General features: G+C 43.3%; 1 protein-coding gene across 2 annotated transcripts in view; it reads left to right on the plus strand.

The window, feature by feature from the left end:
- RUNX1 (RUNX family transcription factor 1) overlaps positions 1 to 23,908 on the plus strand; it is a gene marked incomplete at its 3' end in the record, with an annotated part of 172,432 nt that overhangs the window by 122,385 nt on the left and 26,139 nt on the right. The window contains exons 4-5 of one of the 2 annotated variants that reach the window (XM_080358854.1): positions 683 to 787; positions 18,631 to 18,822. In XM_080358854.1, the coding sequence (XP_080214980.1) occupies positions 683 to 787; positions 18,631 to 18,822 (297 nt within the window). The remainder of the gene's footprint in view (positions 1 to 682; positions 788 to 18,630; positions 18,823 to 23,908) is intronic. The other variant, XM_080358855.1, reaches the window with a different exon arrangement.

A 23,908-nucleotide genomic window follows, 5' to 3' on the forward strand; every position in this document is an offset into this window, starting at 1 on the left:
CTGGACGCCTTCCTGTGTAACCTCAGCTGGATGTTCCTGCTCCAGCAGGGGGATTGGACTAAATGATCTTTTGTGATCCCTTCCAACCCCTAACGTTCTGTGATTCTGTGTGATCCTGTGATTCCCATGTTTCTTGATGTTGCAGTAGTAGATAATTTTTAAAGGGTTCTGGTGCACAATATGGAATTGATCTAATGCTAGCTTCAACCACAAAGCGTGGGATTTTACAGTCTGCCTGGGGGATCTGAGCACCCAGTTCTCTTTAATTTTAACAAGCGCTGTTAATCAGATTCCCGTGGCAGTTTTGGAAGAGACAGCCACAATTTCTAAGGTTCTCTGAATTAACACCCTTTAGAAAGTACAGATAACGTACCAGCAGTCATGTATATCAGATAAACTCTACCTGTTAGGGGCAACCTCCTTTTTTTACAAACAAAGTGTAGATCATTTAAATATAAATTAATTTTTTTTTTCCAAAAGCTTTGAGCAGTTGCCACAGAGGGAATGCATCCAGCACCAGGTAGTTGTGAGGTTATATACTCAGCTACCTGGGCAAATATCTATCTTCAGATACAGACAGCTAAAGTGTTTTAGTGCCATTTGGTGTGTTCAAGTGCTATTTGAAATGAGGAGTCTGCCTTTTCTCAACACATATGCTCAGTAACATTTTTTCCTCTTGCAGGGAAAAGCTTCACGCTGACTATCACGGTCTTCACAAATCCACCACAAGTAGCCACATACCACAGAGCCATCAAGATAACAGTGGACGGACCTCGTGAGCCCAGAAGTAAGTGAACTAACATTGGCATTTGCAGAAGGCCAGGTTGACAGTTTAGTGTAGGCGTTCATCACTAGCCCCATGAAACGCATCATTATCCAATGTGTGTGGAACAATGGGTGTGTTTTAAGCCAAAGCTGTCATATGAGTGGTTTTACTTATGCCTTCCCAAAGCCTTATATTTCACGCGTGTCCAGCTGATCTAGGATATGACTTGCATCGCATTTCTAAAGTATCTGCCCAGGGATGACTTGGATCATACCCAAAAGCTGACAGAAGGGATGCTGGTAAAAGGTGGGCAGCTTATACCCTGCGCATCATTTCTTGCTACTCTTGCCTTTCAGATGTTAAGAGGATTTTAAAGCATTGGAAACCAATACGTCATTGATCTAACTTGTCAGGTTCAGTCACCCTGCAAAAATGAATAAATGCTGGAAAGAGGACACCTGGTTGCTGCTTTGTGGAGTTCACTGTACCTCATGCTGTTATATAGCTTAAGAGCACCCATTCTCATAGACAGCAACCCTTTCCTCTTTTTCTTTTTTTTTTTAAGAATTAAATACAAGGAGGAGATTAATGGTTTGATATTTCCAGGGGAATATCCTTTCACACAGGAGGTTGTTTTGTTTGGTCAGCAAGGGCAGGCTGTTTTGTCTAGGGGGTGAAGCGAAGTGAGGGTGGAGCAGATCCACAAGTATAGATGCTTCCGCAGCACATGTGCTGCCTGCTACCAGAGGCAATTGTTAACCTCAGTCACTATCCTGAATGGGGCATTTTCATATTTTTATCGAAATGCCCTGATGGAAATTGAGGTTTGTGGTTAGTTTCTTGCACTCCTCCTGCACGCTTGGCAGAAGTTCTGGCTGTTGCTTAAGTGGAATCGTCCCAGGAGAAGAGAGCAGCAGGATTCAAACACCCACTAGAGAATGAGACTTGCAGCTCGGGATTGCTTAACTGACGTGGGGGAAAAAAAAGAAAAGTTTGAAACTTCAACTAAAATTGCTTAGAAAACTCATGTCTTGCCTGCGCGTTTTCTTCTTAAGCCTTCGTTTGTATGAGTTGCATCATGATGCTGCATGCATTTAATGGAAAAATCTAACCTACATTTTTTGGATTTGAGGACAGACTTTAAAACAAATACTGTTCTTGGGGTAAAGCTTCTTATTTAGTTTGTATTATTTTTTGAAAATTGTGGTTGAATTGTTCCTCAAAAATATCTCTGCTGAACCCAGCAGCTGTGCACATAAAAAATATTTGTGTATGCAAGTTCCAGATTTGCATATGCAATTATCTAGGCATGTTCGTAGTTTGCAGACAACAAATAAGCTTTAGTTTTTGAATATGAGTCTGCTAGAAGGGTAAGAAACAAAATCATCCTGTGGGCATACTACTGTTTCAAATCAATTCTTCAGTTGGTATAATAGTTAATATTTAATAAGATTCTACATTTTAAAAAGGAAATGGAGATACAATACATACTGAAGCAACATGCATATCTTCCCGACTCAAATGTGTGTAAAAGCTTCCTTGTAAATAATTTCACTTTGTCAGAGGCAAATCAGCCTCATAGTGGAGGAGGTTTTATGCATGTCAGGAGAAGAGATCAGACTCTCCCCTCAGTAGGAATGCACAGCTCCTTTTATCGCTAAGTCATTCGTGATGCAGCATAGAAGGGATTATGCTCCTTTCATTTGTAAGTGAGCTGGAAGGTCCCTGGGTCTGACTTCTCACCAAGGGTTTCTGAATCACAGCAGCTGTTGTGATCAGTCTGGTACCTCTTCTCTTTCTACATTCTACTGAGATAAGGATCGGCCTGATGAGATCCATAGGCTATGAAGGAAAAAAGAAGTGTATTCTCCATTCTGAGACAATTCTGATGGGTTTGGGCTGTACATTTGTTTTTCTGTACTCTGGCTCAGTGAGTGTATCGTATTTTGCCTTGGTTCAATCAGATCAGTTGTATGTGTAGCCTGTCCAAAAGTAGATTGCAGGGCTGTTACCTATGCAAACTCATATACAAGGCTTGCAGTTAGACATATCAAAACATGCGTTCCGTGTACCGAAGGGAATTGAAATTGTATCAGCCTTCTTGTATTAAGACCAGAATGAAAAGAAAAATTGCTAGATTGTAGTGTTTCTGGTTTCAGTAATCAATATTTGAGAATGTTCATGCTTACAGATCCATGACTCACTCGAGCTAAAGGAATTACAGAAATACTGAGCTGTATTTTCTAAGATGTCCTGATTCAAAAGAAATATATGGAAGACAGTAATGGGAACAAAATTAGATAGTGCTGTCTTACAGAGATCTAGAAAAAACATGCTGAAGTCCAAAACCAACTCCAGCAACAGCTTTTGATTCATTTACCTTATGGTTATAATGGTTCTCAGACTGTCTGAATTCTAGTGAGTGCCTGCATTCCCTGTGAAAAATGCCAGAGGGTAAGGGCCATTTCTGAGGTTGAAGACCACCTGAGACAAAAGTCAGAACTTAAAAGAAGGACAATTTTTAGTGAACTTTACAGGACATAGAAATATCTTTTTAAAAAACCTTTGGGATTGATTAACTTAAGAAATAACAGAAGCATTTTCTTTTGCCTTCAGAGAATGCTGGGTCAAGAGCAGTTTCTGAGCCAGAATTAGATAGGTTCTCAAAGTGGGTTTTTTTAATGCAAAAAGACAGTTTCTTCAACTAGGCATGCTTGGGGAAAAAACTTCAAAAAGTAGTACAAAGCAGGATTTGAAACCATCTTTGGAAAGCAGAAAAAATACTCAGACAAAAGGCTCCAAAAGCAAATATGCAAAGCACCAACTTTTTGGCTCACTGGGATGCATGGAAATATCACAATAGGTGACGATAACAAGGCATATGTATTATCAGACATGCCATCTTCACTCTGCACAGAGGCCTGCAGACTTTGGGTTCTTGCATGTCCCATTGTACATTTGGTGACAGTTATCGTGGTGGCCAGGTTTGTGCCTAGCAGCTTCTTTGCCTGTGTAACTACCAGATTTGCATTTACAACCATGATATTTACTGCTGCACAGAACTTGCATTGTCCTTTTTTTTTGTCATTGAATTTCTGGTTGTGCTTATCCAGATGATACTTCTCATCAAATTGTCACGGCTTGTAGAGAGAGCCAAAGTACTTAAGAATCTGGCTCTTCCTCCACTGCTTTCATTATGTGTTTTTAAAATCTCTTTTGAAACTTAGCATTTTTATTCTCCAGCTCTGAATAAATGCTTATTTTCAATATTTTTTATAAAAAGAAATAATACTGCACCGTCAGGAGGAAGGACAAGATGACCTAACCCATCATTTTCTTCTCCAACTTCTATGATTCTATGATTCATAAAGCAATTTATGTTTTTATGAGCAAAGTCCATGGGGAAAATCATTAGCAGTAACCAGATCAAGAGTAGTGCTCCTGATGAAAATACTTTTGGTTAGGAAACTTGGTAGAAATAGTATGACTCTTAAATTAAATATTTCCCTTAGGCCATTTGACCTACTGTGTATGTCTGCTGAAAAATTAGGTTTTTCTTCTTTTGACTGCTTCTTTCTCTTTTTCTCATTGAATTGTTTTAACCTACATAGCTCTGAAAAAATCACTAATGGATCAGGTGCCTGAAAATGGCACAAAATGAAAAAGCTACATGGATTTAGCCCCAGTGCGCCTGAGATGTCCAAGGTTAAGCTGGGCATTAAATGTGATTATCCCATATTGGATATGTGGTTTTCTCAAATACATTTTGGGCATTTTTTATATCAAAGGGCAGGATGCTTAGGAGTGGAGAAAGAAAGAATAATATTGCTGAGCAGTATTTGAGAAAGAGCTTAAAAAGCTACTGGCCCAAGAAGCACCCTTTTAGGAGTGGAAATTTCCTTCTGCCTCCTGGCAAAGGCAGCCGAGAGAAAGGGAGTGGGGAGGTAGGGGGGGTAAGGTGCACATCTTCGGTCAACCACAGTCAACCCTCAGACCTTGACCTGAAGTGATCCCATGGTCCTGTCTCACTTGTGAGGTTCAGGGAAAGTCCATGGCCTCTAGCTGTTCTGAAGGAAAACTTCAAAGGCCCCCTTGCCCAGCTTGAGGTCTTTTTTAGGGAATCATCAAGGGCTGGTAGTGTTAGGTGATCCTGATCTGCTTACCTTTTCACCTGCCCCGTCCAACCTTTGCTCACAGACCTTAGACTCTCAGAGCAGCTTCTGGGAGGGGCTGTCGTCACCCATCCCATGGCAGAAGTGAGGAAGACCCCACACAAGTGGGGCTGGGGAGGGATGATTCCTCTGAGGGTTTCACATCACTTTCACCTTTAGCCTTCCACGCAAGAAAAAGCCAAACTGTTTCCCAAAAATCCCTTTCATCTCAGTGAGCTGAAATAATACTAAACGCCTTCATTTCTTGCTCACTTGCTTCTGCAAGTGCCTCCATCAGTTGGAAACTGAGACCAACATGTACCAACAAACAGTTTAGAAGCCATGAAAAAATGGATCATTGTGTTATTGTAATCAACCCACCATATAAAATTCAGTGATGGCTTCTCAGGTCCTTCCATTCACCTGTAGACTTATAGTGCCTAAAAGTTACTTGGCAGAAAATGTGGAGAGGAAAAGGTGGTATTTGCAAGCTGACTGTCCATATAACAGAAATGTAACTGGGACTCATTCTTCCTTTGCTAGCACTGCATGCTCTGCAGCACGCCACCCTCTCAGTATCACAGCCCGGCTTTGCTAATCACTTTTTAAAAAAATCTTGGCTAAGGTACTTGCCTCCGAGAGCTTCCAATCTAAATAGACGGTGTACAGACAAAAGAAAGGGATGGGCTGCAAGAGAAGCCGACGGTTCAGCACTGCCCGGTCTGTGCCTGTGTGTTTGTGTCCCCGCGTCCTATTGTCTGGGTGACACTGATGTGGGCGGACTAGTGCTTAAATTACGGGTGCATTCTGGGGACATTTGTAGTTGGCTTGTGCAATGGTTATGTGCAAGCGTGCGGCAGCTGGGGAAAGTTACAAAACGTCATCAGCTCAAATTCACATGATTTTACTTGATGTGTTGCTGTCTGTAAATGGGTGTGGGCAGGTAGAGGATCCCTGCTGGTTTCCTTTCTGTGTGTGTCTCTCATCGAAGGACAGACAAAGAGAGCAATTTAATCAATTTAAATAAAATAAAGTGGTGTATCATTGCAAGGGCATGCTTGCAGACCAGAGGAGCTGTTTCTGAACAGGCAGGACAGTCCTAACACCCCCCGCAGCAGCCAGACCAGCTCCACAGTCCCCCAGAGAGGCAGGGGAACAACAGCCTAAAATGTACATCCTGTGATTGGGCACGTCTCCCGCTGCTCTGAAAGCTGTGCATGCCACCATCCCATTTTTCATAATGAAAGTACACAAAGAGAGAAAGAGCAGAGAGCGTTTTGTCCCTTTGTGACTCAGAAAAGTGAGGAGTGAGGGGGAAATCAGCCTTTTTCCATTATGCACGTGTTTTCACACAAACAGCCTGAATTACTGCAGTGATACAGCTTTGGGCCTTCTGGCTTAGCACAGGACCGTATAGCACAGGAGCATCACATAGCACAGAACCACCTGACACTGGAGGTTAGAAGTCTGGCTGCAGGACAGGACCAGAGGTCTGGTTTCTGGATGCAGTCAGATCCGCAGAGCATCCACAGGCAACTCTGCAGCTCTTTCTGTGTCTCAGAAAGACCTCTCTGTGCCGCACATCCCAGCAGCTCAGCAAGCCCCCTCTTCTCCGTGAGAGGATGGTGGAGCAGCTTCCCTGGGACAGGGGCAGCTCTGGGCCAGGGTTGTCCCCCTCACAGCAGCTGGTGAGGCTGACACAGCTCCGGCCTGTTGTCTGAAGTCTCAGAGTCTTCTCACCTGGCCACCCCGGGAGGCTTTCAATGGTAACAGGAACCTGAAGCAAATCCCATGCTCTCAAGCAGTTGGTTTCAGATTGGGAATCATACAGACATGCCAGTAGGCACGCTGCTCACAACCTCAAAAGACCAGTAAAAGCAGCCGCTATAACTGGTGCAAAGATCCCTGAAGGCGGACAAGGCCCAGGCAAGACCTGCCTCATGTGGACTTTAACTGGCTGGCAGCTACCTGCAGCTCCTAAAAACAGTACTGTTTTTTCTCCATCAGGTGTGCAAAGGATTATGGAATTTATATGGATGCTCATTATTGTCTGGCATAACAGTGATACGGAGGATCCTTTTTGTCCTACTCAATGGGCAGGACCTCAATAGGTTTTTAATACCAGGATCCTTGATGTTTCATAGTGTAGATGTTTCCTTTTTTATATGGAAAAGGGGAAACAGGTTTATTTTCCCTGGCATTTATCAGTCTCACTGCTGAGTCAGTCAGAAGAGTTGATGTTGGGTGACATGAGGCAGGGAATTGGTTATATTAGTTCAATAAAAATGTCAAAGATGTGCAATATGAGACCTTGTGTCAAGACTGCTTTTTTGGGAAAACAGTAGCTCGTATATTTTTACTTGCCTAGTTATTTGGCTGGTTATTTAAACAGAAGTCTTGATAGGACAATTTTCTTCCTCACATAAAGCAGGTAAACAGGAAACAAGAAGTGCTGTGGTGTGGGCTAGGAAGAGCAGTAATACTGGCCCAGTCCTATAGAAATTATTTCAACTCCTTTTTTGAGCCACTTAATCCCACACAGCTCTTTCCCCACCTCTTGAAGTAGTGTGATTTTTTTTTAACAGGTAGGTATTAAGTTTTAAGCACTTTTTTCATCTTTGTCAACTGTTTTTTTTTGCACTTAATATTCATTATTTTATTGCCTAGTCGTTGAATGTCTACAAAGACTGTGGTGAATATTTTTAAGTGTTTACCTGTATTTGCACAGTGAGATTTTCAAGGGATATACAGCCTTGGCTGAGCTCTGCTGAAATCAGAGGGCAAGTACTCTGTAACTGTGACAAAACCAGAATTAGGTGAATGTATATTGCTTCTGAAAATGCTTCCTAAGCAGTAGTAGGTCTGACTTTCTCCTGTCCACTGCATTTACCTTCAAAAAATTTGAAGCTGTTAAGATCATTGAAGAAGCCTTTTGGAGGGGGAAGAAATATGAAAAAAGACTGTATAGATACCACTCATATTTTGTGTGTGTATGTAAAGAAAAGCATTAATATGCAGCACCCTGGCAAGTAGGTTGGCCATAGGGTTATGACTATACACTGGTCTCCACTGAAGACCCTAGTTCACTGACATGCCAAGTATCTTTCCAGTGAAGTTAGTTGGTGGTGCTCTGAATGAAAGTTTTCTGCATCTCATCCTTCATCCATCATGTTTCTTCAGCAAGGACGGACTTTTGGATGGCAGTCATTAAATGTGAGCGAATGAAAGGTTTGAAGTGGCTGCTGTGTCTTTGCGTGAGCTAGGGAAGGATGGACTTGTAGTTCAAACCCCATGGTGCTCCTGCCTACTGTGGTTTTAAGGGTGTCAAAGAGCCCTTACCTTTCCTAGAAGGAGGTTAGCTAGCAAAAGCCAGCAAAGCTGGGGTGTTGGAGCACCTGCTGGCCCTGCAGGACTGGCCACCAAATGCCTACCCCACTGCTGGCAGGTGAGAAAGCTTCCTTCAGGGCTGTGCTGGAGGGCAGCAGGACCCGATTGCACACAACCACTGCAACCTGCTTCCTTCACCCTGCTGTCCGCAGGAGGTTGGAGAGAGGACCTTCTCTTCCTCAGGCTCCTAAGGGAACTGGGAGAAGGGTGGAGGGAAACTTTCACCATGCATGGAGTGATCAGACACTCCCACTTGCCAAACAAGCTTTTGGTAGTGCAGGACCTTTTCTGAAGCATCTGATTTTGAGGAGTTGTCTTACTTCTGGGTTTACCAAAACAACCTGTGTCTAAGAGACAAGCTGGATGAAGCGGTGTGACGCTCTTGGTGAACAGCCCTATTTCCTTCTTGGAATATAACTGGAAGGGGTGAAAATCCATCTGCACTGCAGTCCCTCCCACCCTTGTCTGCCCTGGATTATCAGATGGTGCAGCAGTTTCCTCCTTGCAGGCCCATACGAAAACACTGCAGGCTTTTGCTTCATCCTCTGTCCCCTGTTGTGAAGAATGCAAAAAGAACATTTGCTCTACATCTCCATTTGTGCCCTTGCTTATCTGCTGCAATTGGGAATTGTAATGAGTAAATGCATTTTCTGTTAGTGTTAATGATAAATCTTGGTCAGACTCTTCCTATGTCAGTGCTGCATAGATCTGTGCAAAGTGTGAGGAAGAGCAATGCTTGGGAGAGGCCATCTCAACCCTGCTTCTGAATCATTAGAGTTGTCTTGTATGAGAGCACTATATGCTTGTTGATAACTGAAATATCCTAAAGAGAGGGAAAGACGGAAACAACTTCCTTGCCTTCTTTAACTGTGGAACAGATAAGGAACAGGCTTTAAAAATGAGAGGAGACACAAGAAATAATTTAACAAGCCACAAATGAAAAGTTGCTGGGCTTTTTGTTTTGTTGGTTGGTTGGTTGGTTGGCTGGTTGGTTTTGTTGGTGGCTTTTTGTGTGCATTTGTTTGTTTGTTTTTTTTCATAACACCCAACCTTTGTTCTTCCCTTGCTCAGTGTTGTAGTTGGAGTCCATTAAGCACAACATGCACCAGGCCATCTCCTTAAGGCTGACCACTCCAGAAAGGCCAAGCTGTGTCATAACCTTAGCATATAAAGCTGCAGAAAAATTTAGGCGACAGTATTGATTTAATTATTAAGGACTCTGTTTGTCTGAGTCTGTCTGCCTCTCCTACCTACACCCTGCATTATGGGCTGTTCTTCATTACCTGCTCTACCTATCTTCGCAATCTAGCCGCAAACAGTTTTGGTTGACCACACCACTTCCCTCTTGAAAGTTAATGCTGTTTGACTCATTCTCTACTGCTAACACCAAGCCAAAGAAAACAAGCCAAAGAATAACCTGCTTGTATGCAGTTTGGAAACTTCTCAGAGGCCCTGCTTTCAAAATGCTGTACAGTAGCTTACTATATCTCTCTGCAGCTGCAAAGAAAATGAGGAAAGCAAAAAATGGTTCAAGAACCTTAAATAAAGACTAGGGAGAACCACAATAAATTTATGAGCTTTCAGTGAACTGCAGTCCTGTGTAGGCACAATGGAGCATTAGTACAGAGGAGAGACTGCTTAATAACCTACAGATAAAAATATCCAAGCTCATTTCTTTAGAAAAACTGGTATTTTCAACTATTGTGCAGAAACACCAGTCACCAGACTTGGTAAAAGCAAAAGTCTTTAGTTCAGAGGGAGTGTGTAGCCAGCTAGATACTTTTTTTGTTTGTTTGTTTGGACAGGAGTGAAGTTTTTTACATGTCATCAAAGTCTAAATGGTCAATATCCATGGGGGCTAAATTTACATTTATGTTGCCAAATTCACCTGGTTTAAATAAACAGTGAGCCACAGGGCTTGACCTTGAAGTTGCAGGTCGCTTGTTCAACTCTGAATGAGGCTGAATGATGAAGACCTGCCATTGTTTAGACATATATCGGTGGGCTGATGAAATGGGTTTCTGTCTGAGCTGTTTCTCTGACCTCCAGTACCATGATGTTTGTGCAACCCACTTCCCCATTTTTTGTCCTCTTGGAGGAACTGCAAAGGTGGTAAATGCCATCATCCCTCACTTTTCCCACTCAGGCTGCAGGGGGGAGTCCAGATTCATCCCACCTAAGCTTACACATTTGATTAAGATGCCTGAATTGGGAGCCTGGTCACCTGTATTCAGCAGAGACACAACTTTCTCCCAAGGGCTGCTCAGATGGTGTCTCAGTCCTTGCTGCCCAAGCCTTGTGTTTCTGCAACTTTTCTTTGGACAGAGGTGTGCCTGTATTTTTCTTGCTTGCTTGCTGAGCTGTTGGTTGGCTGGATGTGTCTCGTTCTGCACCTACTCTCTCATACATATCTTCAACTATGATGTCTCAGCCCACGGCTGGAGGGTATTCTAATGGTGGTTTGTACGTGTGGGAAGATGCAAACTATAAAGAAACAAAAGAGGCTTTTGGCAATGTGATGCTTAAGTTGGGAGTCATTCAAACTTTGTCAAGGAGTCAGGTTTTTTAAAGTATATACATTGACATGGGGGAAAGGGAAAAGAAAGCAAAGGGTATAATTTTGCAGACTAATTTAACTTTCATGAACAAGTTCTTCCCTCCAAACTCCTAACGCTCGGTTCCCTTACTTTTACTTCACTGTGATGACCTAATTTTGGAGGTGAAACCACAGGATAATTGCACTTCCATGACAGAAATAGAGGACATGTATATGTCAGTTTCATCAGAAGTTTTGGTGGATCCATGGCAAACAAAATAATTGTGTTTTAAGTGGAAATACATTTTTGCCTTCCTATTTGTTAGTACAGCACAGGCCTCACCAGCAGAGCTGAGGCGAGAGGAAGCGTTATTTCCTGCTTTGCAAAAATTGTCAAGATTGCTTTTTCTGGCTGTGGTACCTCAGGGTAGACGTGAGGTTTTTCATACATTTGTCAGGAGGCAGGGAGAGAGCTGGAGAGACCCAGCCCAGAGGAGCTCGTAGTCTCACAGTCAGTGTGCTGGCTGGGGAGAGGGAGACTGACAGCCTCTGCTTGTCCCTTTTCCTGGGGACATTCCCCGCTGGAGCTCTCCCAATGCAGCTGGATAATGAATCAGTGACAAAATGGGCTCTCAGACTGCTATTAGGGCTCTCACTTGGACAACAGGAAACAGAAGTTTGTTTTCTAGTGGATACCATGCAAGAGAGGTTTGATCTGGACTCTCCCACCTGCTCTTGTTTGTTCCCGGGCAGGACTCCCTCTCACAACAATTTTGCGCTACCTGTAGTGTCCGTTTGTGTGTTTTGTTTTGTTTTTTAAAGCACTGATTTAAAAAAGAAGAGATTAAAAAAAAAATATTGCCAAAATATTGTTTAACTACTGTTAAAACATGTAGGAAAAGAAATCCTGAGCTGCTCAGGGTGCATGTTGTTACAGTAGGGTGACTAAGAACTCAACAGAGGTGCAAGAAGCTACCTGGGGTTTCCCCCAGACAAAGTGGGCAGTTACTGGAGAGCAAGGAACCTGCCATGTAAATCTTTGTTTACCCTGTCAGTATCACTGGACACTTGTTCAACACACGGCCGAATTGGATCACCTGGTGGACAAATTAAATGCTCAGCAAAGGATGGTACCTGAAATGTCTAGCCTGTCTGCAGTTATTTGGAGTGACAAGCAGATTTTTCCATAGAAACACAGAAAGGGTGAGGTTTTCTAGGGAGCTGATAGGAGAAGTAAATCTGGAAGGGCTTCCTGGTATCAGTCTGTCTGTGCTTGGTGTTGCTCAGCATTCTGCTTTCTGAGGGCTGCCTGGATGCCAGCCTGGTCTTCCAGTCTCATAATATCCAGCCTCATTTACACATTTCCCAGTACCTCATGCCCACAGTCAGGTCAGGTGTCACAACCAACACCAGTTCTGCAGTCTTACAGACAGGACACAAAAATGTTTAGCGTAATAGTCTGTCTACCATGATGGTTCTTCCACCTGGAAAGAAGGCTTGTGTTGTATAGTGCTTAAGAAAAACAGGAAAAAAATATAACTGCTGAGGACTCTACTCAAAGCTCTGATTACTATCACCATTATCTTTCCTTGCCACAGCAATAATATTTTGAACTGAGGAAAGAGGAAAATACCCTACAATGTGTCCAATTCCTTTTTCAGGAACTTTTTACATCACACTTTTAACAATCCACAAGAGGTTGGTGAGCTCTGATGCTGTCCCGTACCAGCCCTTTTAATGCCTGAGTGTGGTATAAGTCTCTTCCAGCTGAGGGAGGCTAGAGAGGAAACCACTCTAAAGATTAGCTTTATTTTCAAGTGTGATTTCCAAGAGCCCCATGACCTGCTCTGTAACAAAGGTTAATGCCTTATGCTAAACATCTGCATACACTTCTGTAAGATCAGGTCAGGTCTGTTTGAAAACACAACAAACAGTGTCCTAGAAAAGTTATGCTACTTGTTCTTTGTCTGCAGACTGGAAATCAGGCAAAAAGGGTAAGCAAAGTATTTTTTATCTGGGATATCTGGCACATAGGAAAATACTGCTGGTTTATGCACTCAAGGCACTATTTCTATTGTTAGGAATAAATGCTTTTTTTCAAGTAGGATAGCTGATTTTCAAGCATTTGCCTTTCCCGTCTTGGCAGTAATATAGAAGCACTATACTTTAATTCACTTCTGTTTACAATAACATATAATTTTTTGCACTAAAGATAGTGTGTTCACTTCCTAGAATTATGTGAAAGAGAATATTTTCTTCTTATTTGTCACTATGTACAAAATATTTGTATTTATTTTAGCTCCATGGCACAAAACAATGTTTACCACTTTATTAACTGGACACAATGAAACATAGCTCGTTTTCTACCCCACTAGAGCTGGAGCCAAACCAAGGCCCTGAGCACAAAAAGCCCTGGAAAGAGGAGATACTTGGATTGAGATCCAACGTAGTTCCAAAGCAGCCAGTTTTCATTAAACCAAAACATTAAGTCTCATCAGTCACTCCCCACATCAGCAAGTCTGGCAGATGCTGTATTTTCTTGTCTATAATCCACATTTTGGGTATGAAAAGTCTCCATTTCCAGCCTGGGATAAAAGGAGGCAGAGGCGAGAGGAAGAGGTATTCTGGTCCCCATCGAGTGAAAGGGATCTGCTTAATTAAATTCCCCTTATACTATTTCCATGCAAGTACAACCTGCTGATTTTGGACAGAAAACTTGTGGATAATACACCTGGTCCCCCAAACCCAAACCTTTGGTGGACATTAGTACCTCCTGGCGCACCAGCTCCAAGTAATCAGATTTGTGAGTGAATGAGAGCAATTGACAGAACAGTGTACTCCTCCTGTGACTTGAATAAAAGAGAAAAAAAAGAGTCCATTAATCCATTCCAGCAGTGTTCACTTGTAAAACAGTCCCGCAGGAATTTCAGTAGCTTCAGCTGGCAGAATGAGAGTACCGATGGCCTCATGCCTCTCTTTAGCCTCTATTTTACCTGCCTCTCCCCTTCTGAAACTGAAAGGCATCTAGTGACAATTTCAAAAACTAGGTTAAAAGGAAGGTAATGAGAAACCTGTTTCTTTTTCTGCACCTGGAGGCAGACCAGGGTGCTGCTGTTGTCTCCATGAGGCCATCTGCGGCGTGAAACCCGGACCAAGCAACCATCCCCAATGAGTGCCCAGTGCGCACAAAAACAGGGGCAGCAAAGGCACTTTGTTCTTGTCATTTCCATGTGCAGAACCCCAACCAGATGGCCAGGGGCCAAGCTGAGTGCTCCACGGTCTCTTAAAGTCTATAAAACTGCATTTCCTTCCCATTAAGAGGGAAAGCACTTTCATGTTGCATTGCTGTAAAAGTATCGGAAAAGCTAATATTTTCTCTGCTCTCCTCGTTTAATATTCTATGTAAAGAAAAATCTGCCTGACCTCACTGAGACAGTATTTGAAAGGCATAAGGAAAAAAAAATCTAAAATCCCCCAAACCCTGTGGTTTAGCCAAGCAGTCTCAATGTCCTGTTTATTCCAGCATCTCAAACACTGACCCTGCAACCCACGGTGAAAAAAAGAAATCCTGTCATTTTCTTTCCTCTGCTAGTAACTGCAAATTGAGAAAAATCACGGGTACAAGGGGAGGGAAAGAGGACAGTGGTGCTACCTCATGGCAAGCTGTCTCCCTCTGTGAGCTCAGGGACAAGGTCTTCTTCCTACATCTCAATGTTTGATTGACTTCCAGAAAGTCCTGTCTGCTTTGAAAAAGTGGCAGATCCTCCTGGCCAGGCTGTCAACTCAGCAGAGCCCCACTAGTTTCCAAGCACCTTCCTCCTGCTCTTTTTTATGCTGCATCATGATGCAAAGGAGAAGCCTGGGCTTGTGGTCATCACGCTAAGCTGGGAGGCAAGCATCTGCCACAGGGTCACTGTCTGACCACAGGCAAGTCACCTCATTTCTCTGTCATTCAGTTTTCCACCTGTAAAAGAGGGATAATAATAGTCTTGGCCTTTACAGGGGTGAACTGAGGGTAACTTGCCTGCTCTTTAAGCAAGGTGTCTAGAGGGTAACTTCAAAGTAAAGCTAATAAACACAAGTCACCCTAGCAAAGCTCTCCCTGTGCATTTATAGTGGCTTGGGAAAAACATTTGTATTTGTTACATTTTTCTGACACAGTTCTTCACTTCCCTGCTGCCGACCTTCATGCGAAACAGGTTCTGTGTTGCTACCTCCAGCAGTCGGCTTAAGGGACAAAAGGTTAAACAACTCTTTTGACTCAGGGTGGGGAGGGAATAGCCACTTCTGGAGCTACATCTTGAGATGAAAATTGCCTGACATTGATTCTAGGTAGTTCCCATCAAAAATTACAACTTGTGGATGAAAACAACAGCAGAGTTGCCCTGGGAAGCAACCTGCTGGTGCTAGTCTTTCCTTCTCAAATGCATTGACATGAGCGGGATTTCCAGAAGCCCAAGGGCTTGGGTGTATCAATGCACCACTACTACCTCCAGGCTATGGAGGAGGTCACATGCAGGAGGCTGCTAGCTGAGACACCCCCTTTCAATGCCCAAAATTTGGCAGGATGACCTAGGGCAGGGCAGGGCTGGGTGGGGAGGTCCCAGAGTTTCACTTGTTGGATGTGCAGTGTAGAGGGAGGCAGAGATTCTCCTATTGTCTCAGAGGGAGCTGGCCTGGGAATGGAGTGCCCCACAGTGATCTCAGGAGGATGCTGTGCCGGGGTTAGTTTGCCCTGCTCACTGCTGCTTTGTTCAGAGAGAGCTCGGGTTTGTCTGCTCTGCCTGGCATTGTATGCCAGCTCAACACAAGCGTAGTGCTGGAGATAGATGTAAAGCAAGAAATTTAATTCCTACCCCAGTGGCCTCAATGCAGCCCTTCTCCCCTTGGCTTCAGAGGAACTGCTCACCTCCCTGCAGGGCCGCAGCACAACGGTTTGCTCTGCCGGGACGCTTGAGTTTGCACCAAGTAGCCAAAATTCTGGGTGCCGGGAGGGCAGCACCAGGGAGGTAGGAGGAGAAGGCAGTGTAGCAGGGGGTCAAACTCAGCACTCATTTTAAAGCAGAAGAGTCCAAGCAGAATTTGAAATTAGGAATAAATTACATCATGGGGGGATGGATTTGGAAGGATCTGGATCTTGGCTTTGCAAGCCCTGGGTTTAGCCTGCTGAAGTTTAAAATAATCCAAATGCATGAAGTATTTCACACATCATGTATGACTCCACATGTTTGCATTCAAGTGCTGGGTCAGGACCCCAAGACTTGAGGCAGCATCCAGCTTTGCACTGCTGACAAACAAAGCATTTGCTCTTGACCAACCAGAATGTGAGATAAAAGTATTTTTCATCTTTCTTTGCTTCTCTTCTCCTTTTAAAAAAAAAAAATTTGGAAGCCTCTTTTGAGTCTCTTTAATGATGAAACCACTACTATATAATATGTCTTTTTATATTTTATTTTTTCCCCCCTCTTGGGATAATTTACAGCACTGTGTGGAATCTGAGACAGTTCAAGCTGTGCCAAAGGGCCTGGCAACAGGAAGAAATGCCGAGCCGCTGTGATTTGGAACCATAATACAAGTTATAAAATTTAATTTTAGAAATGTAGCTACTGGGAACTGCTTTTAAATGCACATTTTCCTTTTAGTGCATAAAATTATCCGGTTTCTTGATTGAGCTGTTAGGGTGGCTTGAAAGAGTGCTCTGTAGAATAAGGGGCATACAGAGCTCTTCAGAGATCTTTTGTTGCTTATTCACTGATATTCAAAATTGGATGCTGGATGTTTATGAAAGTTTATGTATGAAATGCTACGGGCATGTGTGGAATGGAGCATGGTAGATTATTTTCAGGAGTTTTGTGCCCATCTGTTCCACTGCTGTAGCTGTGAGTTGAGAGGGGGCTCACCACAGGAATAGCACTGGCCACCTCCTTGCAGGGAGGATGGAGATGCAAAGAAAGCCGCAGAAGGCAACTCTTCATGACAAGAAAATGAAAATCAGGAGCAGACAGACAGCAAACGGTGATGTTCAGCAGAAATCAAAGATAATGCCACCACCTTCAAAGGAACAAGTAGAAAAAAAGATGGTGACCTCTGGGCTAGGGATTTGCCATGCGTTCCTGTCAGGGTGACGGTGTCCTATGGGAAGAAGGGGAAGGGATAAGCCACAAAGACTTATGAGGGAGCTGGTTTCCTGAGACAAACACAAAGTGCATAAATGGGATTGGGTTACAGGGAAAAGGAGGGATGAAGACATCCATTGCTCTACAAGAAGGTCCACAAGTAGAGCGCATGAAAATTACATTTTTGGAGCTGGGGATCCTACTCCATTGACTAAATAGAGGAGGTCAGGGTATGTCCTAATAGGCCCATTGCAGTCAGTATCTTGCCCTCCATTTGCAGACAACCTCTTTGAAAGGACAACTTGTTTGCCAGAGACAGTCTGCTTTTGGGCTTTCTGCTGAAGGTCTTTTTACTGTCATTTTAAAGAAGGAAAGCCCTATTGGGGGATGGAGGAAAATAACAATGTCAAGTTTTGATTCCACCTGCCTGGGAACATGGCTAGACCACCCCATTTCAGAATTTCACCAAACACAAGTCTACTAGGGACGTTTCCATTTCAGCCCCAAAGTGTGGTGCCAGCAGCCTTCCAGGGTAAGATACCCCACTCTCAAAGGATATCTCATAACACTGGAAGACAATGGACAAAAAAGTTGTCTGTAGAGTCGCTCTTAAAAATGTGGGGAAAAGGCTTCAAAATTTATGCTTTTGTCATGCCTACTGGAGAGAAAGTGCTCCAGCAGATGAGATGTCCCTCTTATATACTCTGTGTGCAATATTTGATGTTACAGCACAGGATCCCAGCACAGGTAACAGTTAGAAATGCATTACCTTAGTCCTTGCGTACTGCTTACTGCTGCTAGCTAAGGCTTATCTTGAAACCAGTCCTACCCATGATGAGCTATGTCTCTACCCTTCCAGCTGAATCTGGATGTTCCCCAATGCTGTGCTGAAGCTGGGCCTTTCGAGCACCTTCTTTGTCCCCTCCCAGCCTCGTGGGGCCACAGCACCAGAGCTTCATGGGGACCATACTCCAAGGGCTGCACTGTGAAGTGCTGGACCCATTAACTCCCACGTGGCCACAGCCAAGTCATCTATGCACTGGCCAATGCTGTAATGTCAGCATCTAGTCTCTTACAGTCGGATGTCTGGTGAGACCTCATTTTTCTGAAGCTCCTGATATCATTAAGATAAACTTCATCAGTCCAGTTTCAATTCTGCCAGCTTCTGGTGTTTATTTCCTCTTTTTGTCTGCAAATCTATTGCAAAAGGATCAAAAATGGGATTTGGGGTTTTTTTTTATTTTATAGCCCCATAGTACTTGCCTAATTATGGTGCCTTATGACAACCTGAATTTTTGAAGAGTTATTGCAGTGCAGGTTTAGCACAGGGGCCACTCGATGTTTCCTCTTTTTATGCATCCCTGCAGACAATCCCCCTTTTGAAACACCTCCTGTCCTAGTGCGAGGTGTAAGAAGACACTGCAATTTTGAGTGGATCTTCTTCTGCAGAATAGGTCATGTTTTGGGCTGTTCCACAATACAGTTACAATGCATGACTTGCTTGTGTCTCCTCTTCTTGCAGAGAGGTGGTTTCAGTTTAATTTCAGACGGCTGCTAGCTGGTTAGGTACTTTGCCAGAGGATGAGGGGGTTAAAAAATAAAACAAAAAAAAAGTCAACAGACCTCATGTATCAGTGAGATTTTCTGATCTTTTTCCCCCTCCTCCCACAATAGGACATCGTCAGAAAATAGATGAGCAGACAAAGCCCGGGAGCTTGTCCTTTTCAGAGCGCCTGAGTGAACTGGAGCAGTTGCGTCGTACAGCCATGAGGGTCAGCCCACACCACCCAGCCCCCACACCCAACCCACGAGCCTCCTTGAACCACACCACTGCTTTTAACCCTCAGCCTCAGAGTCAGATTCAGGGTAAGTACCTGAAATCCTCCCCCGGCTTGCCCACCTCCACCCCTTCAGCCTGCGGAGCGCGGGGGCTTGCAGGTGCTGCCCCCTCCATCTCTTCTGGACTCTCTTTGGCCTCCTTTAATGGGTGAGAGCCTTTAATGAGTGAAAGGGGGGATTCCTAACATACGTCTGTATTTCTAAAGACCTGACAGATTATAAGGGGTCTGTACTGTCTCATCCTCCCAGTGTCAGTACAGCCTCACTTATGCTAGAACCGTAACATCCTGAAGGTCATTGTTTTCTTGCAAAGATGCATTAAGCCCCGTCTTTTGCTGTGTGTAGGTGTATTTCCTGATGGATATTTATTGACTACATTGTGTGCTTGAATGAGAGAGAAATACCATCATTGCCTTACTTTGACATTTCCCAGGAAGGCAGTAGCAAAGAAAGCTTTGCAAAGTGCTTTGTCCCCTGAAGACAACCTCTTAGTGCTAAGACATTAACATGGGCAGGCTGGTTTGAGCATATTTCTGTGGCCGTTGGTTATCCAATGGGTTTTATTTGCATGAAAACCTGCAAAATGGTGACTCAGGATTCTGATTTCCTCTGAGGCTCAGGCTCAGATGATGCCAGTGAAACCAAGTCATGTAGCTTGACATCTTATCTACTACTGCTAGAGCTGAGTCTGTTGCTGCTAAAACCGACTCTGTCCCTGGGATCAGCTGGAACTCAGTAAGCAGGAAATCAGGTCACTAAACCGTCAGCTGATGCATGTTCTGCAAAATTAGTATCAAAATGTAGGTTCATAGTGAGATGCACCTAATGGAGTTTTCCTCTAATCTTCCAGACAAAATGAAACGGGCTTTATTGAGGTTCACTGCTGGAGAAAGTTACCACAGATTGGAATAAGTTATTTTTTCAGCATTTGTTTTTTAAAACCAGGGTACATTTTGTTGCATGCAGGAAAGGTTATCGTTTACCTAAGGCAAACCCTTGTTACATCCTTTTGTTCCCAGGGCCAGGAAGGTCTTTAACTTGGTGAAATCTGCTGCAAATCTGCTCTTGACTTTGCTGTGAGCAGAAGTGGGCATTTTTAAAATATTATTTTTTTTTAAATAAATCAACACATTGCCGTGTGTATTGTAGAAAAGAGGTGGGCAAAAACACATTTGGAAGGACCACCCAGCTACTTCCCTCCCTGAAGCCATGCCAGGTCAGCTGAGGTGAAGGATCCAGTCCTGCACCTCTCCCAGCCCCTGGCAGTTCCCTCACGTAGCGTTCTGATTTGCAGAGCAAACCACGTTGGCTTTCTCCTGTGCACAGCTCTGTTCCGATAAAAGAAAACGCACATGTTATTATGGCTACTCAGCAGCCAGCGGCTACGTGGGTGGAGGTATTGGTCACAGACTTGCATTCTTCAGCTTCTTGGGAACACTATATGCTTAGCGGAGTATCAGGTTTAACATCGAGTATTCCTCTGCCCTGATTCCCTGTGAAAGTCCCTTGTGTGTACAACTTCAGAGCAACTGCCTTTTCACGCCCAGCTGGGGATTCAGCTGCTCTCTCCAGAAATAGTTTTAGTACGTCGCTTTGCTTTGCTCTTCGCAAACAAGATTTTAATGTGCTTCACCTGAAGACGTAGCTCAGAAAATGACAGCAATCAAATGGCTACTGTTCCTGCACTGATATCCTCCTCTTTACCCATCGGGTTGCTTTCTCTTGGTTTCCCTCTGCCTTCGAAATGTGTGTGTTGTCCATTTAGCAACTTGTTGAGGCTTCCAGTCGCTATCACTAAAATAAGATCCAAACTGAAACCTCCCTCATTCAGGACTGTCTCTGCTACAGATATCTTTTAATTTCTAGGGCTCTGCTTTTCAGGGTCACGCTATCACAGCAGGGGAAATGGCTAGGGTGGGAAGGAGATCCAGCACCATCATTTTTTCATGTGTTCAAATGATAATTGGTTTTCAGGCTGCTCTTCTGTGTGATCTCTAGGAAGTTAGGATATTTTCCTTTTTTTTTTTTTTTAGTTATTTTTAATAAACAGAGTTACATTTTAGAATGGAGGCCCCAAAAAACTAAATGCTCCTGACTTTCTCCATATCATCTCTATACCTATCTGCATATCTTTGCATCCTGAAACACTTCTCTTGAAACTCTCTTACTGGAGAGAATACAGAGGGCTTTTTACATAGGTATAAAATAAGGCATAAAAATCCCATACATTGCTAACTTTCAAGCAGGAGAATTAAACTTTGCTTTAACTCACATCAGTATGAATCACAGGCTACTGCTCTATTCATCCAAGCCCAAATATCTTCTTTTAAAAAACTCCAAAATCACTCAAAATAGACATCTCAGACTAGTTCTTGGATTTAAAGAGGCAGGTTGCCATGCCACTAAACCACGGTTTATTTGTTGAGGTTTACATCTATAAAAGGATTGAGGTTAATTTTAACTTCCTATTTTACCAAGTCCTGAATTTGAGCATAAAGCTTCTTGTGTCATGGATACAAGTCCAAGCAAGTTAAGAGACCATAAATTGCTATAATCGAGTTTTATGCTTCTTTCATATCACAAGGAGGGAGAAAGTACACCTGTTCATTTCAAAGATCTAACCATAGCCAATCCACAGACCAAAGGGAAACAGAAGGGGAGAAAAAGCTACCACCACATCACACATGGTTTGAGTTGAAAGATTACTTTGTGCCAGTACCAAGTGTATAATGTCAAAGCATTTGACCTACACGCACAGAGTAAGGATATTCAGTTAAAGCTTCAAACCTGGCCAAAGCTTCAACCTTAACTCACCCCTTGCTTTGTACAGAGGGGAAAAGAAAACAGAGCCATGAGAGCTGTGCTGGGGTGTTGTTTAGGAAAGTTTAGGTAATACCCTTGATGAACATTTAAGTTTATATATATAATAACTATAAATCTATCTATCTAAGCATTATGGTTGAGTTTCTTCTAACACCAGACTGAAACGGATACATGTTTACTAATTTTGTAGTGGTTAATGTTAACCAGAGTAGGTAGATCTATAATTCAAGAGGTTTACATAAATACAAATTTATATGGTTCCTTTACAGTATAATTTTTTTCAGAGCCAATAGAAATATTTTAAATCTGTAACTCATCAGGCCAAGAAGGTGTTCTTTTGGAGGCATTAATGCTGAGTTAATAAGTTGCATAAAAGCTTTCTAACTAGTGCGGTTAAGAATATAATCCAAAACCATGTGCAATTAAATAACCTTTTTTTTCCAAGTTAACCCAAATAATGTTTCCAGCTGGTGATTTATTAATTATCCATAGGCTAAAAAATAAAAATAGAAAAAAAACAAAGCTATTAGTCCCATCTAGGGAAAACAAATAATCTTCGTAATCACTTTAAGCTACACGTTTCTGGTTCTTTTTACACTTTTATAGCCTTAAAAATATCTGACTATACTCGCTCACTTTTTTTTTTTTTAAATATTGTAACCTTATATGTTAAGTTTCAGCTGGGACTATGCTTTTATGACCAAGTCTAAAATCCCTGGAAACAAGAGGCTGTAAAAAAATTGCTGACAGATCTTTAAGTGAAGCAGCAGAATTAGCACCAATAGCAAAGCAAAAGAGATCATTTAAAGATCAGCTCTTTGAATTAGCACAAAACATAACGACTAAGAGATTATTTTGTTACAAGCCAGCCTTTTGTCTTCCTCCAGGTGCAATACACTTTGTTGAAGAGACATATCAAGGTCCTTGCTATCGTAATCTCGTTCCACCAAAAACAGCCCAAGTTTATCTGGGTTCCCATGAACTGGCGAAACACAGGAGTGGAGTCAAGGGCAGTGTTTAAACCCAGGGAATTAAAATGGCTTTGTTCTTACTACGGCTGTATCCTGCCCTGATTTTTAATATTTCCACTTCTAAATCAGTTTAATAGGCCGTGAGTTAATAGAGCTGGAAGTGTTCACAGGGCAGTGTTTCAGAGCGGGCTTCAATGGGGCTGTCACTCTGCCTCTGTGTTTTACTGCTGCAAAATGCAGTTTTCAGGTGCTTTTGAGAATCCAGATTGACGTGCTTATAGGTCCTTGCCAAAACAGATAAAGAGGCTCCCAAGATTAGGGGCTCGCCAGCTCTTTCCATTGTGCAATACGCTAAACGCTGGTATTTTTATGTTCTCTTTGAACACATCTGAGTCTCCCCGTCTTTCCTCAACCCAGCGTGCTTGCAGAGTGAGTACGTGGCGGCTTTAACAGTGCATCATCCTGCTTCCACTCCATTAACCACCTGACCTCTCCATCCCAAAATACACTCCCTGGCATGTCGAGCGAGTGCTGCCTGAGCTTGGCATCTTTCCTATCAGCGCTGCTCCTGCCTCCCCCGGGCTGGCAGAGTAGTAGAGGGGTGAGTCGCGCCAGCACATCGGCAGGCAGCGCAGGCAGCGCAGGCAGCACCGGCAGCGTGGGCAGTGCGGGCAGCACAGGATCTGGCAGTGGGTACGTCATTTCCAATCAGCACAGCTGGGGCTGCCAAGCTCTCTGGCTCCAGCGCTTCTCCCCGGAGTACAGTTTCCCCACCACAAGCCAGCTGGTGAATGTTTTGCCAGCAGCCAGGGGACACCCCTTTGATGGAGCTCCCCTCCAGTGCCTGTCTCCTGGGGCGAGTGGTCAACACGCTGAGTATGTGCCAGGACCTCACTTCGGTCAAGAGGAGAGATGCTTTTTCTCCTTTCCCCTTCTATCAGTAGCCACCAAATAGCTCCTGTGTGTGGAAAAGGAAGGAGATGAAGCCACCTCGGTGGCATGGACCGAGAGCTCGAGTACCACAGCCACCTGGAGGTCAGAGGAAGTTTGTTGAAATAGTGGTGTTTTCCCAAAATATTTTGCAAACTGAATCTGTTTAGACGGAAGGGTTCCAACTGGCTCTATCAGAAAGGAAATTTTACAGAGAGAAAATGTCTTTTTACTGAAAGTACAATATGTTTCTTTGATTAACAGCTATCGCTCAGCACATAATCCATTTATATAATGCCATGAGTAACCTCAGCAGTCGTTCTTTTTAAGAGGTACAGTGTCATTAGCAGCAGACTCACCCTGCTGTCTGTTTATCATGTCATAAACCA

This window comes from Nesoenas mayeri, assembly GCF_963082525.1.
Source record: "Nesoenas mayeri genome assembly, chromosome: 1".
Lineage (NCBI taxonomy): Eukaryota > Metazoa > Chordata > Aves > Columbiformes > Columbidae > Nesoenas > Nesoenas mayeri.